The sequence below is a fragment of the Diaporthe batatas genome, assembly GCF_019321695.1.
Source record: "Diaporthe batatas strain CRI 302-4 chromosome Unknown Contig00006, whole genome shotgun sequence".
Classification (NCBI taxonomy): domain Eukaryota; kingdom Fungi; phylum Ascomycota; class Sordariomycetes; order Diaporthales; family Diaporthaceae; genus Diaporthe; species Diaporthe batatas.
The window spans coordinates 707,276-723,709 of NW_025408553.1; the positions used below are offsets into that span (position 1 = coordinate 707,276).

The 16,434-nt window shown below is 55.2% G+C and overlaps 4 protein-coding genes across 4 annotated transcripts; 3 read left to right on the forward strand and 1 right to left on the reverse strand.

Moving 5' to 3' along the window:
• Window positions 1–551: 551 nt before the first annotated feature.
• On the forward strand, window positions 552–1,739 carry KVR01_006132 (uncharacterized protein; the record flags this gene model as incomplete). The annotated part of the gene is made up of 3 exons (XM_044790841.1): window positions 552–1,098; window positions 1,168–1,408; window positions 1,469–1,739. The coding sequence occupies 3 exons, from the start codon at window positions 552–554 to the stop codon at window positions 1,737–1,739; spliced, it is 1,059 nt and encodes a 352-aa protein (XP_044644935.1).
• Window positions 1,740–1,893: 154 nt separating this feature from the next.
• Window positions 1,894–7,059, reverse strand: KVR01_006385 (uncharacterized protein). The gene is made up of 2 exons (XM_044791347.1): window positions 6,458–7,059; window positions 1,894–6,392 (listed from the first exon to the last, which is right to left on the reverse strand). The coding sequence occupies exons 1-2, from the start codon at window positions 6,675–6,677 to the stop codon at window positions 5,335–5,337; spliced, it is 1,278 nt and encodes a 425-aa protein (XP_044645188.1). The 5' UTR covers window positions 6,678–7,059; the 3' UTR covers window positions 1,894–5,334.
• Window positions 2,677–4,737, forward strand: KVR01_005915 (uncharacterized protein; the record flags this gene model as incomplete). The annotated part of the gene is made up of 1 exon (XM_044790029.1): window positions 2,677–4,737. The coding sequence occupies one exon, from the start codon at window positions 2,677–2,679 to the stop codon at window positions 4,735–4,737; it is 2,061 nt and encodes a 686-aa protein (XP_044644718.1).
• Window positions 7,060–9,367: 2,308 nt separating the features above from the next.
• KVR01_006067 (uncharacterized protein) lies at window positions 9,368–15,517 on the forward strand (the record flags this gene model as incomplete). Its single annotated transcript, XM_044794189.1, has 10 exons — window positions 9,368–9,428; window positions 9,494–10,521; window positions 11,163–11,241; window positions 11,282–12,202; window positions 12,271–13,144; window positions 13,353–13,495; window positions 13,624–13,842; window positions 13,904–14,304; window positions 14,430–15,163; window positions 15,247–15,517. The coding sequence occupies 10 exons, from the start codon at window positions 9,368–9,370 to the stop codon at window positions 15,515–15,517; spliced, it is 4,731 nt and encodes a 1,576-aa protein (XP_044644870.1).
• Window positions 15,518–16,434: the final 917 nt, after the last annotated feature.

Consider the following 16,434-nt stretch of genomic DNA (forward strand, 5'->3'; position numbering starts at 1 on the left):
GAAAGAATCAGAAGAATCCCACTATCAAATCCATGTCTCACCTGTTCTGACAAAAGAAGAGACCACGCCCGTGGCAATGTGTGTCGTCCCCCATAAATGGATCACGCTTACCTGAAAAGGAAATCTCGGCACCGCCTCCGTGATGGCACAACGGGCCACGACGTACTACCGCAATTTTCCAGCAGAGCCTGGACCTGGCGGGCCGCACATGCGTTCTGCTTCATTTAAATCACGCCCTTGTCTACTCGTCGTCGCATTGGGCCAGACCCGGGAGAGGCTCCTTACCCCTGGGAAAGCACCCATGACCACAACAGAAGTCACCCGCGAGCCGCCGGAGCAATTTAAGCTTCGCCATGAGGACGGAAGCTAACTTGTCTTCCGGCTATTCTTGGGAAGCCAATATGTCATCAATCTGGTATAAGTGGTCGCCGCACCCAGGATGTCCAAGGGACGCTGGAAATGCCCGAGATCTTCACCTCGACTGGACTCTACCTACTAGTACTCCCTGCGACCCCATTAGCCCCCACCCTGCTCCCCTGCCGATCACCACAATGAGGACCTTCAGCCTCGCCGCCGTCGCAGCCTTGCTGGCCAGCGCCAGCGCGGGCACCGTCATCTGGGATGGGCGCTTCAACGACCTCTCGTCGGCCACAGACCTGAACAACTGGTCCTGGTCGAACCAGGCCGGGCCGTACCAGTACTACATCCACGGCTCGGGCCCCGTCACGGAATACGTCAACCTGTCGCCGTCGTACAAGAACCCGGCCGACGCGGCGTCCAAGCAGGGGGCCAAGATCACGCTGACCAACACGGCGTACTGGAACGGCCAGAACATGCGCCGCACGGAGCTCATCCCGCAGACGACGGCGGGCATCAACCAGGGCAAGGTCTGGTACCACTTCTCCATGATGACCAGCGGCACCAACTACCCGTCCGTCTACCGCGAGCACCAGATCAACTTCTTCGAGAGCCACTTCACCGAGATGAAGTCGGGCTGGATCTCAGGCGAGGCCGCCACGAGCAACCCAAACCTCCAGTGGATGGTCGGCGGCGTGAGCAAGTGGTCCACAAACTTTACCGCTGGCGTCTGGCACAATGGTCAGTCAATGTCGAGGGGTCCTCGGTATGTGGAGTGGAGGAGAGGTTTTCTGACGTGTATCTATCTAGTGGCCTACGAGATCGACTTCAGCGCCAACACGGTCGGCTTCTGGCACTCGACCGGCTCCGACCCCCTGAAGCTGACCGTGTCCCCCGTCAGCGCCAGCACGAGCAGCAACGGCGCCGACTGGCACCTGGGCGTCCTCGAGCTCCCCAGGAGCGGGTACTCGGACAGCAACGAGGACTTTTACTTCTCCGGCGTGTACGTCGAGTCCGGCAGCCTGACGACCACGATCGGATCCGGAGGTGAGTGACCCGCCGTAATCAAGTTATCTGTCCCGGGAACTTGAAGCTGAGAATCAACCCACAGGCTCATCGGGAGGTGGCTCCTCCTCCTCATCCTCGGCCGCTCCGTCCAGCACCGCTACGACCTCGGCCGCTTCGACCACCTCCAAGGCGCCGGCCACCAGCACGACTTCATCCGCGTCCGCGACGGCCACGGCGCCTGGTGGCTGCTCCGCTGCGAAGTGGGCCCAGTGCGGAGGCACCAACTGGACCGGCTGCACCGTCTGTGCCTCGGGAAGCACTTGCACCAAGTCGAACGAGTATTACTCCCAGTGTCTGTAGACGGAAGGCGGTAGAATTTTACGCATGGGGCGAGGTGGTCTTGTTGGTGGGGCCGTGGCTGTCATTGTCTTCTTTCTCTGCACATATCTATATCTACATCTACACCTGCACATACAGACTACTCGGTTATTCTGAAATACATCACCTGAAGCCGTTCTCAACCTGCTTGGTTTCCAAGAAATTGTATTCATAATTGGGCCCCCGTGTGGACACTTGACTGTAGTACATGGAGTGAGACAATATTGCGTTGCTCGGAGATCCTCTGGTCTAAATTCAACCAGCCGCCTTGCCACGAAAGTTGCAGGTCTTCAGGAAGCATCTGCTCTTGACCGGCAACGCACGACTTCCGTGACAGAGAATAATTGGCACAGAAAAAACCAACAAAAAACGATGAGAACAATCGCCGTTTATTTGCAAATGATTTCATAGAAATTCCCAACATCCTTGGATACTCTGGGTTGCGCTGGTAACGGCGTGGGTGAGTGGGTGGGTTGGCCCCCCATTTTGTGTCACCCTTCGCCATAACGTAATTTCCGCTTTGACAACCTTGCGTTGAGACAGTTGTAATTGAAGCAACAGGCGATTAGATGGGGTTTCCAACTCTCAGAAATGGGATTTGATGAGCTGCCAGGAGCTTCAGCTCCAGTACACCTTCCGACAATCCCACATTTCCATTCCAGTGTCTTCCGGTCCTGGGTGCTCTAGCACATCAGCCCCGTCGTGATCCGGTGGCGCCCTCTTGTGGCGCCGCCAGGCAGATTATGTTTTGCTGACCTTCAACACCAAGGGAAAATGGGTAAACAAGTAAACAACGGGGACATCAAGACAGCCTCTCATCTTCCTCCTGAGGTCCTCACGGCTCTCACGGCAGTTGCGGGCATCGATCATCACCATCACTGAACCATCCAGGAACCGTTTCAGCCATCCCTTACCTAAGGTAGTCAAGCCAAAATGTCGGAGTCTCCAGTGACTCCCAGGAACAAGCCACTGCCGCTCTCATCACCAGTAGGCAGGGGATCGCAACTCAGGAAAACGAGCTCGTCGCAAGCCTTGGGGTCGAGCCCCAGGTCCACGGGCGGCAGGTCCCGAGATGGCGAAAGGGCTGGGTCAAGCGGCGGCGGCAGACGAACGCTCGAGTTGGATCGGAAGGTAAGCCGCGACCTGCGGCACTGCTCGAGCACCAGCACCCTCTCCCGCGCCACATACAGCTCCTTGATCACCTCGTCATCCGGCGCGGGGACCATCGTTGGCATCTCCAAGGACACAAGCGCCAACCGGACTGTGGGCAGCGGTCAGAACAGGCAGAGTCAGGATAGCATCCAAGGCCAGCCGAGCAGGACGCCTCTCGCTGCGGTCAAAGACGGGGGTAATGCATCATTTCGCAACTCAAGGATAGCCCAGACGAATAAGGAGAACTCCATGCCCGCAAGGGCAAAACACCCAGATCTCGGGCCAGCCCACGTGTACCTTTCGGCCTTGACCTCTGCTGGCGGCGGCAGCAGCGGCAGCAGCGGCAGCAGCAGGCTACCAACAACAGCCGCGCACGCCCCGACGGCGCCGGTTCTCCCACAGCTGCGCAAGCTCCAGAAACAGATCCAGACGCTCAAGGCCGAGAACGACGACCTGCGGGCCGCCAAGATGGCGCAGGTCACAACCATCGACGACCTCCGCGGCCAGCTCCGCGCCAGGGACGACGAGCACGCGCGGGCGGCGGACAAGCTGCGCGCCGAGGCCGCCACGCTCAAGGAGGAGAAGTGGAGCCTGCTGGGCCGCGTCGCGGAGCTGGAGCAGGAGGTGGCGGCGGCGGCGGCCAGCGAGCGCGAGGTCGGCAACCACGAGGAGAGAGGCGGGTATGCGGCCTCGCTGCGCTCGGGGGCGCCTCCGCCGTCTAGCCACAGGGGAAGTGAGGTGGGGAGACACATCGTCACGGGCTATGATACTCCGGGCTCGCTGTACAGCGGGCATGGCGAAGACCAAGGCGGCGGGGGCCCGGAGCGGAACACGTATCACTCCGCGAGCTCATCTGTGGTGACGGCCAGCGCCCGCTCGTTCGTGCGGCGGAGGGCGAGCATCGCTGAGTCGGACCTGACGGCGGCGTCTCTGGCCGAGGAGGAGCTGGACATCCTCTCGGACCAGCTGGCGGCGCACCACGAACAGCACGACCAGGAGCGGCAGGCCATGGAGGCGCAGCTCGTCGAGCTGGAGGGCGACCTTGAGGTCACGCGGCGGCAGCGCGACAGGGCTGAGCGGCGCAGCCGCGACCTCGAGACCAGGCTCGCCACCCAGGTGGCGCTCGTCCGCCATCACTCCCTGGCTGCCGCTGCACCCCCGGCCACGGCACCGACGCCGCCGATCCCAGACCTGCCGGTCCTGACGTATGCAAAAGTCGGGTTCGTGTGGTTCGACACGGTGAGGAGCGCCTTCAAGTACTGGGGCCTGTCCGACTTCATCTCGCAGCCGGACGAGAGCCTGTTCGCGGGGACGGACCCGGGCCGGGAAGGGCGGCGGCTGCGGGCCGTGGTGCTCCTGAAGCGGGCCATGGACGACGACATCCTGGACGACATCATGTACCTGCAGAACCAGAAGTGCATCTCGGCCCCCTCGGCGCCCGCCGGCGGGGTCCACCAGCCGCAGGGCCTGCCGCCCGAGATCGAGTCGCCCTACTTCCTCTTCCACACGGCGGCCGTCCTCAAGCGCACGGTGCCGAGCTCCATGACGGACTTTGGCTGGCTCGACCGGATCGGCGACTCTGACTTCGAGGGCATCGAGGGCTTCGCGAGCCTCGTCAACATACTGAACCGCCGGCACAGCCAGCTCTATGGCACCACCGCGGACCACTACGACGCGCTCATCCCCAAGATCCAGGAGAACATGTCGAGGCGGTTTCCGGACTTGGAGAAGTCGTTGATGGATCCGGGTTCGGCGCCTAAGAAGTGGTGGCACCTGGCCTTGTGGATGTCCAAGATGGTGAAGAAGAGACAGGGGCGCATATCTGGCACCGATGAGCTGTAACGAGCCCGCTGCGCTCTTCTCGGAATGTCCGCGGCCAGCTGGGCGTTGGAGACGTCGAGGTTCATCCGATGCTGAGGGGCGTGGTTTGATGCCTGAAAAGCACCCGATCATGTGTGGCTTGTGCAAATTATCTTTCATTTGTCTTTAGTTTGGCCGCCGTTGCGGACATATTATACCCTCCGAGATCCAGCGTCAATAAATGACTTTCTAGAAGCCTCGCCTTCATTCGACGGGCTGTCGTCTCCTACTCTCGCCGATATCAGACGGCCCTTCTCTTGGATACCCGTGGGCCAGCGCAGCGGTCTGACGCCTTGCTAGCCCGCCCTCCCTCGCGGCTTCCTACCCCTAGAACCACGCACTGCAAGGCAAAAGCGTGCTGGTGCAGATATATCTTGCATCCCAGAGGTTGTCCGTGCTGGATTGGTAGGTCACTCCTGTATCCTGGTCGTGCCTATCTCCTTCCTTGGCTGGCCGCGTTCATGCTGGACATTCCAGTCCCTGCCACGTAGCCAACCAAGGTGGGTTCTTTGGCTCTCGAGCCAGTGATCAATCTGATCCCTTCAGTTGTTAAAAAAAAGCCAGTCTTCCGCTTTCACTTCATCCTGCTGACCGGCGCTCAGCTGCCTTTGACTTGGCCTCCCTCAACTCCAACATGTCCGCCAAGAGGAACTTTTGTTCTTCGATTTCTAAGCCGTTGGGAGGAGCATTTCTCGATGGTGGTGCTTGGTGAGGGGCTGGTAGTTCTTGCTCATCCCCGCGAGCACGGTAGCCTTGATTGTCGGGTAGTTCGGCCTGTGGCTTCGATTCGGGCAGGATGGCAGGTAAAGCTTCGACCGGCTGTGCGGATTTGTAATCTCTCCCCACTGGATGGCCTCTTTGCGGGACTGCGTAGAATTCGGACTCGCCCTGAACACTCCACTCGGACGCTGGTGAATGGGCGTCATAGTCAGGGGGCGACCAAGGATGACGCGCCGCGTTCGGCCAAGCAGCGTTCTCGTGCGTCACAGCCGGTGCGGGAGGGATGGTTTCTTGGGGTAATATCGGTGCGGATGTCCGCTCGTGTGACGCTGATGCCTCAGCATAGTATTGTTGTTGCACGGGCTGTTGGTGCTCGTGAACAGGAGATGGGTGATAGGCGGAATTAGGCGTGTGGGTGGAGTGAGAAATAGTCGACTGGCTGGAGGCGGCGAGATAGGGGTCGTAGTAGGCATCGGGGGGCACGGTTCGCTTTTCGAATCGTCCTCCATCGACCAGATTGACAATATCACCGTCGACAAAATTGACCATATCCTTGGCGACCTTCCGCTTCTGCCGCCTCCGCCACCATAACCACAAGCCCATCGTGAAGATTGCGATGGTGCCAAGCGCGACGGCGATGGCAACGCCGACCTTGGCGCCCGAGGTCAGGCCGGATGGATCGGGAGGGGGGCCGAGAGGGTACGGCTTGCCGGATGTCGTGGGCGTCGATGTGGGAAGGGCGGTGCCGCTCCAGGTGGTCTCCTGTCGTGATCTCGCTAGGGCAGTCCACTTCTCAGTGGTGGCCCCTTCGCGTGCAGACTGGCCTGCCCTCAGGTCGAACCAGCAGGGGACGTTGGTAGTTACGTTCAGATGGACGAGCGTGGATGCGTTGTCGGGTTCGGCGTCTTGCACCTGCACTAGAGCAAAGTCAGTTGTTGTGACGGGGGCCGCGGGGAGAGGAGCCGAGGGCTCGCGGACGTACTCTGCGTGGTGACGCCGTTGATGCTGCAGAAGGTGTAGAGAACAGGGGCGAGAAGAGTGGACTCGTATGTGACCTTGACGGTATCGAGGTTGTAAAAGGATTCGCCACCGACGGGGTAGAGGAAGGTAATGCCATCGGTGGTTTTCGCAGCAGATGAGGAAATTAAAACGAGACCCGCTACGAGAAGGTCATGCCGTCGCAGGGTGCACATCCCCAGCATTGTGGAAAAGGACCGGACAGGCGAGACGGCTTCATTGATGGTTCGGGGGTCGGGGCGTGTGCGTCGACATGAACGTGGAAGTTGGGCGTGGACTCGGCTTATTGCGAAGCTGAATGTGTCGACGGTGAGAATGTTGCTGGTGGGAGAATCATCAGGTCAGACGGGGACCAGACGAGTCGAGACGATGTGACAGACGGCTGACGGATTCAAGGTTCCAGTTCCAAAAGGTCGGGCGACCCAGCTGATCGGAATCGGAGTTGGGAGAGGAGACGGGAGGAGGAACTAGACTAGGAACCAACGGGCTGGTTTGGCGTGCCAACTACACTACAGTGGCCCATGGCTCTCGCTCGGGGAAGCGCAGACTGGCAGGAGAAAGAGGGAGGAAGAGAGAGGGATCAGCAGCTGGGGACGACCAGGGGTGGGGGGAGAGCCATGGGCAGCATGGCAGCATGGCAGGTACGGGCTGGTGGGCCGTTGCGCCCTTGCCAAGTTCGGTTCTAGGTTGCTCAGGCCCCCCCTGCAGCCCTGCCCCCCTCGGTGACCTGCCTCTAGGTAAGGAATTGTATACTCCGTATCACATTACGGAGTCCCACCCAGCCATCCTCATCGTCAAGACATACTATCCTTCGTCTTTCTGTTTTCCCCACACATGGTTCTGCCTCCACACACGGCCTGCAAACATGTGCCGAGCCCATTCTCTAAATAGCACACTTGCTTGGTAGTCAGCAGACCTCTTGACCTCGTACGCTCTCGCCCTCATGTATTGGCACCACTCAGATCCACGCGTTCTCCGATGCAGAGACTGCAGTACGCCCTGCCTGTCAGCCTACCTCCTCTGCCACGGCCAACCAGAGACGACCTTAGGCCAGACAAATGCTACGCCGCAATCCTGAAACCAGGTATCACCCAGCTGAGGATGATCAAGCTCTCATCACAGCTGGCGCCTGCTCAGCCAATCGTCTCCCCCTTAGCGCGCTTCTCCCACCTCTTGTGTCACCACAAGACCGCAGCAAATCAATAGCCTAGGCGTCTCCAGCAGCACACTAGTGCTCCATACCCCATACTCCAGTTTGCCCGGGCCCAATCCCATCCAGAGACTGGATTACATAAAACCCCAGACCATTGTGGCCGACCAACAGGCATGGATGCTCACTGATGATGACTCTGGTTTAGGCAAACCTACAGCCAAAAATGCCATCACATTCTGGCATGGGCAATGAATGTCTTTTTTGAGACTGTAGTTCCTCAGAGCTGCTGCCCATGATCCCAAGAGCACCCCTAGACTCGGTATAGACACCGTAAGGAAGGCTTCTTGGTAGATAACTAGACATAATCTTCATTTGAGTATTTTTCGTGTTTATAATTTTCCCTGTCATTCACAGGCATTGAATCACAAGTATCAAAAGCTGTTGACCACCCAATAGCGACCATCAAGGACTTCAGGGGCCTGGCTTCAACAACAAACAAGCCTTGCTGCGGTGTCTGCTACTTGGCCACGGCATTTGTGCAGCACATGGCCTGGGCAGCCCTCGACACATGTGCTGGACCTCCTACAGTAAAACCTTCCAGGTATTGAATGGCTTGTCTTTGGAAGGCCTCTGGTAGTGTAAGATCATCACTTTGGACATCTTCTTTGGGATTGAGAAGGAAAAGAGGTCAGAACAGAAGACACAAGGCTCCATAATAATGTTTCCTCATATTCCAAGGTTGTTAAAGGAAACATGGCTGTGAGACTGCTAAATTGGTATCTGAGAATGGCCTTGGAACAGCAGTCATGGTCTACTTAAGGGCCTCATTCCGTTCCCTTGATTTTGAAGCAATGCCAAGTCATGGTCAAAACTGCATGGTCCACAAATTGGTGTTCGTCTTGTTCTCAGCCAAATATGACAGGTTGAGGGGGAGCGGGGTGCTCTTCGTGTCTTGAAGATTCATATGTGTTGAATGCTATGACTGTTAAAGGGAGGGGCAGACCTTACTGAATTCATCAGACTGATGGGACACATTGCAAATGGCCCTTTCTATCCATTTTACCAGCTTACCCTGCTCGGACTCGTTTGTACCAACATCATCCCACATCTCGCTTTCCATGGGGAGATTGCCATGTATGCCAGGTTACTCCTTATGCCTGCAACCCATTCACTGAAAGCAGCACCTGACCTCTGAACTCTGTCCAGCCTTGTCTCGGGCAGCAAGCTGCTCTTTCTCTTGACTGTCCTACCAACCCTATTAGGTCCTCTCTCAGGCTGTCGAAGGCGTCCATACTGCATCTTGCAAGGTACTCTTCCCAGAACAACTCACAGTCTCTGCAAAGTGACTTTGAGAGTCTGCAGTCAAGGTAAGCCATAAATGTCGATAGTGACAACGACACTCGTTTGGCATGCCACTTTGATGTGCCTGCCCCAAGGCCCAATTCAATGCCCCTGTTGGGTTGGCTTTCCTCCCACCATCATCCAACCTTGCTCAATTCCATCAATCCCACTCAACTTGCCCTCTACCACAACCTTTCCATCTTTGCAGCTGATCACCGCAGTCGAGTTGCATTGCACTCCTTTCCCCCTCCAACTGTTCTTCTGCATCAAACTTGCAGGGCGCAGTCATTTTATTCCCCCCTCAACTTCTTTTCGCATCGGCATCTTCGCATCGGCGTACCTCGACTGACCAAACAGCGAACCCCAAAACCCACCAGCACGATGCTGCTACTCTTGTGGTTTCTCCTGGCCTTGGGCCCTGCCATTGGCATTGGTATTGCGAGCACTGGTAAGTGAACATGTTCCCATCTGTCCCGATTCCCTGCTAATCCCTCCCTGATGCCTCAGAGCATGACACCAGCTGCTATACCTTTGCCATCACCGATTCCACCACCGTGACCCTTCTTCCAGCGACTGTCACTTTGACTCTTCCTCCAAGCACTATCATCGAGACGTCCACTGTGGCCACTATAACGCACAGCGGCAAAGAGCTTGCAGCCAAACTGGAGTCCGTGACCGCCTCTCCACCCTCCCCATCACCAGTTGGGGCAGAATTGATTCGCACCGTTACGGCCTGGCGTGTTGAAACCGTTGTTCGGTGCGGGGACTCAACCTCCACGCTCTTCGAGACCGTCTTTTGGTCGAGAGCTTCCGAGACAGGGATGACCAGTAGCATCAACTCTTACACTTTGACCTCGACTTCATCAGACCAGAGCACCTCGACGTATGCGACATCGAGTTCCGGTCCTGAGGTCTCCCTTACTTCATTCACTGAGTCAAGCATCATCTCGGGCATTCAGTCCTCCACTACAGAATCCCCCCCACCATACAACACCACTCCTCCATACAGCCCCAGCACGTACGATGAGTCGAGCACCAGTAGCTCGACTCTTACTTCAGGAGCAACGACAACTGCTTTCTCGTCGGCTGAGTCTCCTACCTCGGGGGCAACGACAACTGCTTTCTCGTCGGCTGAGTCAACCCCTCCCATCAGCAGTTACACAACTTCGGGCGTTAGTTTCCCAAGCTATACTCCTTCTCTGGGCTCCACATCTCCGCCAGCGACCTCCATGAGTACTTATGATACACCCGGTACCTCAAGCAATACGATGGCCAGCCTGAGTAGCCACACTACAGCCAGTCTGAGTAGCTACACTACAGCCAGTCTGAGTAGCTACACTACAGCCAGCCTGAGTAGCTACACTACAGCCAGCCTGAGTAGCTACACTACTGCCAGCCTCCCGGGTAGCTACACCACCCCTGGTCTCTCAAGCTATGTTACGACCATCCTCCCGAGTAGCTACACAGCACCAACCCAGAGCAGCTCTACTACTTCAACCTCAGACATTGATTCCCCTTCCATCACTAGCTACTCGGTTGAAATCCCCCCACATAGCATACCGACACCCTCTGCGCCCGCTTCTACACAATTTGGGAACTCAACGGGCTTCACCACCACAAGCGGATCCAGCAACAGCTCTCTGCCTTCCACGGTGACACCCACGGAGACTTCATCCATGCCCATAGTCATCCCACCTGGGCAAGGCTCAAGCTCCAGCGCGTCGACAACCGGTAGTGTTTCAAACCAGACATCCGCATCTGAGTCTTCGTCCACAACTATCATCGTTCCACCAGGACACGACTCAAGCTCCAGCCTGTCTACAACGCTGTCAAGCCAGACATCTACGTCTGATTCTTCGTCCACAACTATCGTCGTTCCGCCTGGGCAAGACTCAAGCTCCAGCCTGTCTACAACGCTGTCAAGCCAGACATCCACGTCTGATTCTTCGTCCACGACTATCGTCGTTCCGCCTGGGCAAGACTCAAGCTCCAGCGTGTCGACAACGGTATCAAGCCAGACACCCACCCAATCTGGAAGCTCAATAACCTCGAGCACGGCAAGCAGTTTCAGCAGCAGCTCTCAAACTTCCCCAAGCCCGACCTCAGGATCATCATCCACCGCTGCCGTCCCGCCTGGACAGAGCTCAAGCTCTGACCTTTCGGGAACCACTTCAAGCCAAGCTTCGAGTACTTGGTCATCCACGGAAGCGACTTTGTCTACTTCGGCTTCTCTGTCTGCTTCGAGCAGTACCTCGGTATCGACTTCATTTCCTTTGCCCACAAGCAGCCCCCCAGCCACAAGCACCACAACTTCTGGCTCCTCGGTCACTGTGTCTTCCTCGCCGTCAGTCAGCCTTACCCAGTCCAGCTCATCAGATACTGTCTCTACTCCGAGTCTGTCAACTCTGCCGTCATCTACAAGTGTTGGCTCGACTACAGTTTCAAGCACGAGTAGTCCTTCAACTTCTCTGGTCCCAAGCTTCAGCATGACAGAAACGTCCCCACCCCCGGGTATGACTACGACCACAGATAACGCAACGGATCTTCCGCTGCCTCCAACGGTCGATCCCACTCCTAGCCGGCCGGCTGATGAATCGAGTTCCGAGTCTGATCCATCACTTACTTCCACTTTCTCGGCCTCACTGAGCACGACCTCAACTTTCAGCTCCGTTCCATTCACGCCAACTCCAACGGCCAATATCACAGCGCTCGTGGTAGTTCCACATTATAAATTTAAGGTTGGCGAGGGGGAAGCAGAGTACTTTTTACCCTTGTGCTCTGACCCGGAACAGGTCCTTTGGTTCACAACTGGAGATGAGGATCACCGGGAGCTGCACACCTTTACCCTCACTTGCCTTGGAATTACCTGCGAATCTGGTGATTTCTTCCCTTTCCCTACAGAGATACAGTCTGGAGACTGTCAAAGCACGACCATGTGCGGTGGTCTGTCGTTTTGCTTCAGGAGACGCTTTGAGTGGGAGATCGACCCAGGAAGCGACACTGTTACATGTGACAACGTGAAGTCGTCGAGGCTGCGGTCACGGGGACCATGCTCGGATAATGAGGCCTGCTCAAACATCACGAAGATTGCAGACAAACTTGCTGGGCTTCGTAATGCTGCTGATGCTGCAGGCTCAACTGCAGAACAGGGGCTGGCCATGGTGGGCTGTGCCGCCCAGCAGGCTTTCCAGCAGACAGCTGCTTATTATTTTGGAAGTAAGTTGAAATTTTGTACTTCAGAATCTGGGTTTTCTCGTGTCATGTTTTACTGATCTCTTATGCAGTGGCACAGGAGGAATGGAGCGTGATCGAGGGAAAGATCGAGATGATCAAGACCATTTTGACAACCCTGTTTGGCCTAAACAAGAAGGTCACGTCGCCAGTCCATGTGTGGATCGACGAAAACGACGAAGCATTTCAGGAGCTTATGTGCTACGTCGATGATGATGGCAGCCGCGTCTGGCGTGCCATGGAGAAGCACTCAAGCCTTCACGCAGGCCTCAACGCCCTCAACTCCATGAACGACATCATCAACCAGAACCTGATAATCCTCGTCGTCAAGCTTGTTTTCACTAATCTGATGAAGGATCTCCACGATCAGTATGCCGCCTATATCACAAGCTCAGGGCACATCATTCAAGGTTGGACACAAGCATGGCGCCTTTGCACCACCAAGTGGGATACTAGGAGCCTTGAGAACCCAGAAGAGAAACCTGATGAGGATGATGAAGACGACTGGCTCCCACGTTACGAAATACTCACAAAGCCTGACGCCAGTGTGGCATCTATCCGCGCTATGGAGCGCATCTTGGAAAACCCAGGCTGGGAGGCGATTTATGACGGCCATGCCACGAAGGCTTATGTTGTGGACCTCAACATCATGCAAGCCTTGCTGCCCGGAACTATGCCTTTTGTGGATAAGACACTGCGATTTGTCTGGCGCGGCCCGGGATCTGGTTCTAAATCCACAGCGTCTAGTTTCCAGACGGAATTCGACCTGAGATCACGAGATATTGGACAATTTACTTCAGGAAATTCTTCCAGAAACAAGAGTGGTCCAGCAAAGTCAGAGAACTTGGCCCAGGACTTTGCACCAGACAACTGGCCAGAGCCTACCGGCTCGCTGCGGATCACCAAGCCATTAAAGAACCAATTCAAGTTGCTCTCACAGCAAAAGGGACAAGAACCCGGATCCTTCGATTACTACACCTATGCATAGGGGTGAAGGCTCATGGATTTTTATCCTCGACACCGGATTTGACACGAACCACCCAGTAAGTATCAGTGCAGTAGCCACTGCCACATTACTCTACTCAGTGAGCAGTGCTGACTTTTAGTGATAGTTTCTGGCCGCTACTGACTACAGGAAAGTTGAAACATACATAGTTCCCAACGAATTCAGCGTTCCCAAACTGAGTCCAGCACACATCGAAGAGGGATGGGAACCTGCACCTGACATCATTGATGATGACAACCCAGATTTAAGAGGTCGGGGTCACGGGACATCAGGTCAGTCATAACTTGCAGCCTTCCAGTTCCCTTCTAGCAAATCTCATAAATACCCATGGGGTAGACTTGAATCATACTTGGGAAGGATGTTTTTGTTGTGATAGGATGCTGATACGTTCTATTTTCAGTTGCTTGTATGGCTGGTGGTCTTGAAGACGTCGGGGTGGCCTCCCGTGCCAATTTGTACCTGATCAAATACATGGGTTATTTGAGGAACACCAAGACTGGGAGGGTTGAAGGAGTCGACACGACTAATGCTGGGATAACTAAAGCCATCGACAAAATCACAGAGGTTGTGTTCTCAAACGACATTCCCTGGGGTCGAGCTGTGATCTCTATCAGCGCTGGTATGTGATCTTCCTATAAGAGCCTTACCCTTCACTCATAGACTGACAACCCCGGGCCTAGAATGGAAACTGGAAGAGTTCGAGTATTTCTTTGGGGTCTTCGAGACTTTTTTCGAAAACATGGAAACAGCGGACGCGGTGGTGATCATCGCAGCTGGGAATCGGGGGTACAACCTGGACACAGGCAAGCCTGATTATTACCTATCAGAGCGCACACCAGTGAACCTGGTCACAGACGATAGCCCTTACATGAATGTCGGGGCTACCTATCACGACGGTTCAATGGCGGAGTTCACCACCCCACCGGGCACTCGTGGACCCGGGTCCAATCCGGACGATCCATCAATCTCCATTTGGGCCCAAGGAGTGGATGTCTACACCTGCGCTCGAATGAGTAGTGATGCTCCAACGGATGCTCCAATGGAGTATCGGACTGGCACGAGCCACGCAGCACCACAAGTAGTAAGTTTCCACCACTGCCCTCACCCTGTAATTACCATCCCTGCACCTGCTACACTACCCTTCCTCTTGTTCCATGTAGGAGCTTGTGTATCCAAACAGGTTGCTAACTATGCTGCACTGTCCAGGCTGGCCTTGCTGCTTATATGCTCTCTTATCCATGGCCCGAGGGACAGAATCCTTTTGCTGTGGGCGGTGATGTGTCTGTCGGCAGACGCATGAAGACCATGCTCGCCGACACCTATGCCTACCAACGCCTACCCCGAGACAAGCTGATAGCCCAGGCCCTGACAGAGATCAAAGAGCGGGATGGAAAGGATGAGTTTCCATATGAGGTGCCTGCCAGAGTCAACGTTGCATACAACATGGCATACGGCCACCAGAAGTGTAAGAATGTTGAGGGCTTCCCGAACCTCAAGCGCGATGCGGATTCGTGTCCTATTCCTGGCAGCGGTGGCGCAGACGGCGAGACGACCGGGAGCATCTTCTACACCGGCAACCCGACCTACATGCCTAGTGATTGGACCGGCTTCTCAACTGCGACGGGCAGTATCATCTCCACCTCTGATCATGCCACGCAGACTTCCTGGGACTCTTCGACGTTCGTGACCTCTACCATGCCAGGCTCAGGCACTACCCTCTCCAGCTCCAGCATCTCCAGCTCGAGCCCATCCAGCTCTACAACAACATCAAAGTCCTTGTCTACTGTGTCTTGGACACTCACATTGGACCCTTCCACATCGTCAGAACCGTCTACTTCTAGTACCTCTCAGTCAACAGCCAGCTCATCCTCGACCAGCTCATCCTCAGCTTCAACACCGACTACGGCACCACCAGACACTTCCGCAAACTGTAGGCAATAGTAAGTAAATTCCCCAAGCCCCTCAAGTCCATCAAAAAAAGCCATCAACTACATTTGCTAACCCGAGTCATGATGAAATGTAGCCCTGATCCTATGTACCACTTGTTCAACATCACCGACATACGTGGTGACTGGGCTATGGGAGATCAAGGCAAAGCCATAAGGGATCACGCGTCTGACTGTCTCGAGTTGCACGACTGGGTGTGGCAGTACCCAAACTCTGCAGGGTTGGCTGACTTGGACCTCTGGGTATTGCCGGGGGAGAACCAAGACTTGAAGGATTCGGAGTGCATATCACTGGCCATCAAGGAGGCTGGGGGCCCGGACGATTTGTTTTGTTCTGTGGGATCGTGAGAAGCCCTAGTTCGGCAGGTCCGCGGGCGGCTGTGGTCACCAGTGCCAGACTTGACATTTGACATAACAAGTCAAGTCGTCACCAGCAGGTAGATTGGGGGCACTCTAGTTTTGTGTTTGTGCCTGAATCAGGCTTGTATCCGGACTTCGTCGTTCATCTTCAATAAAATTGAGGATTTCTCATCTCTCGTTTGTCCTTTCTCAGTGTTCCTCTGTTTAGTGACTGGCCATGGCACCAATGAGCCAAGGAACACATGGGGATTCCAAGTGTCATTGAGTGCCCAAATGGTGACTTAAATTTGCTTTTGAGAGAATCAATTCATTGCACTAACACTATGAAAACCAGCTGAGGGTGCTTTTGTTTCTAATCATCATACATATAAAACGTATATGACGCCTTTATGCACTGGTAAACGATCAAGACCCGGCTGTTTGAAAGATAGAATAGCAATAACAGTAAAGAAAGAATATAATAACGGTAAGTTCTTGAGTGCTTACCACCGTATGAAGGCGCTATATATGTCCTCAGATGTATACGGAATAGAAGCGAAACTACACAAAACCACACGAAACCACATAAGAACATGAATACACCCTGGTAGGTTTCCCGTACCTAAGATTAAATGATCATATTTGTAGGAGGTTATCCTGCAGGATTTCTGGAGGTTATCCCATACTAAGGATCCACAATGTCCCACAGCTGGTCGCTCTATAAAGATTGGGGGAGACACACTGTGGCTGAGAGGCAGACACCCGAGCAAGGCTCGTGATTAGCTGAGAAGATGGACTTGCTGATCTACTAGCTCCGGTTCCACGAATATTTTCACCTGTCAATAGATTGTTTGCCTTATTATCCAAGTGTGAATGTTCTCATAGACCACAAGCCCGCATCAGGTAGACTGGGGAGGACAACATGA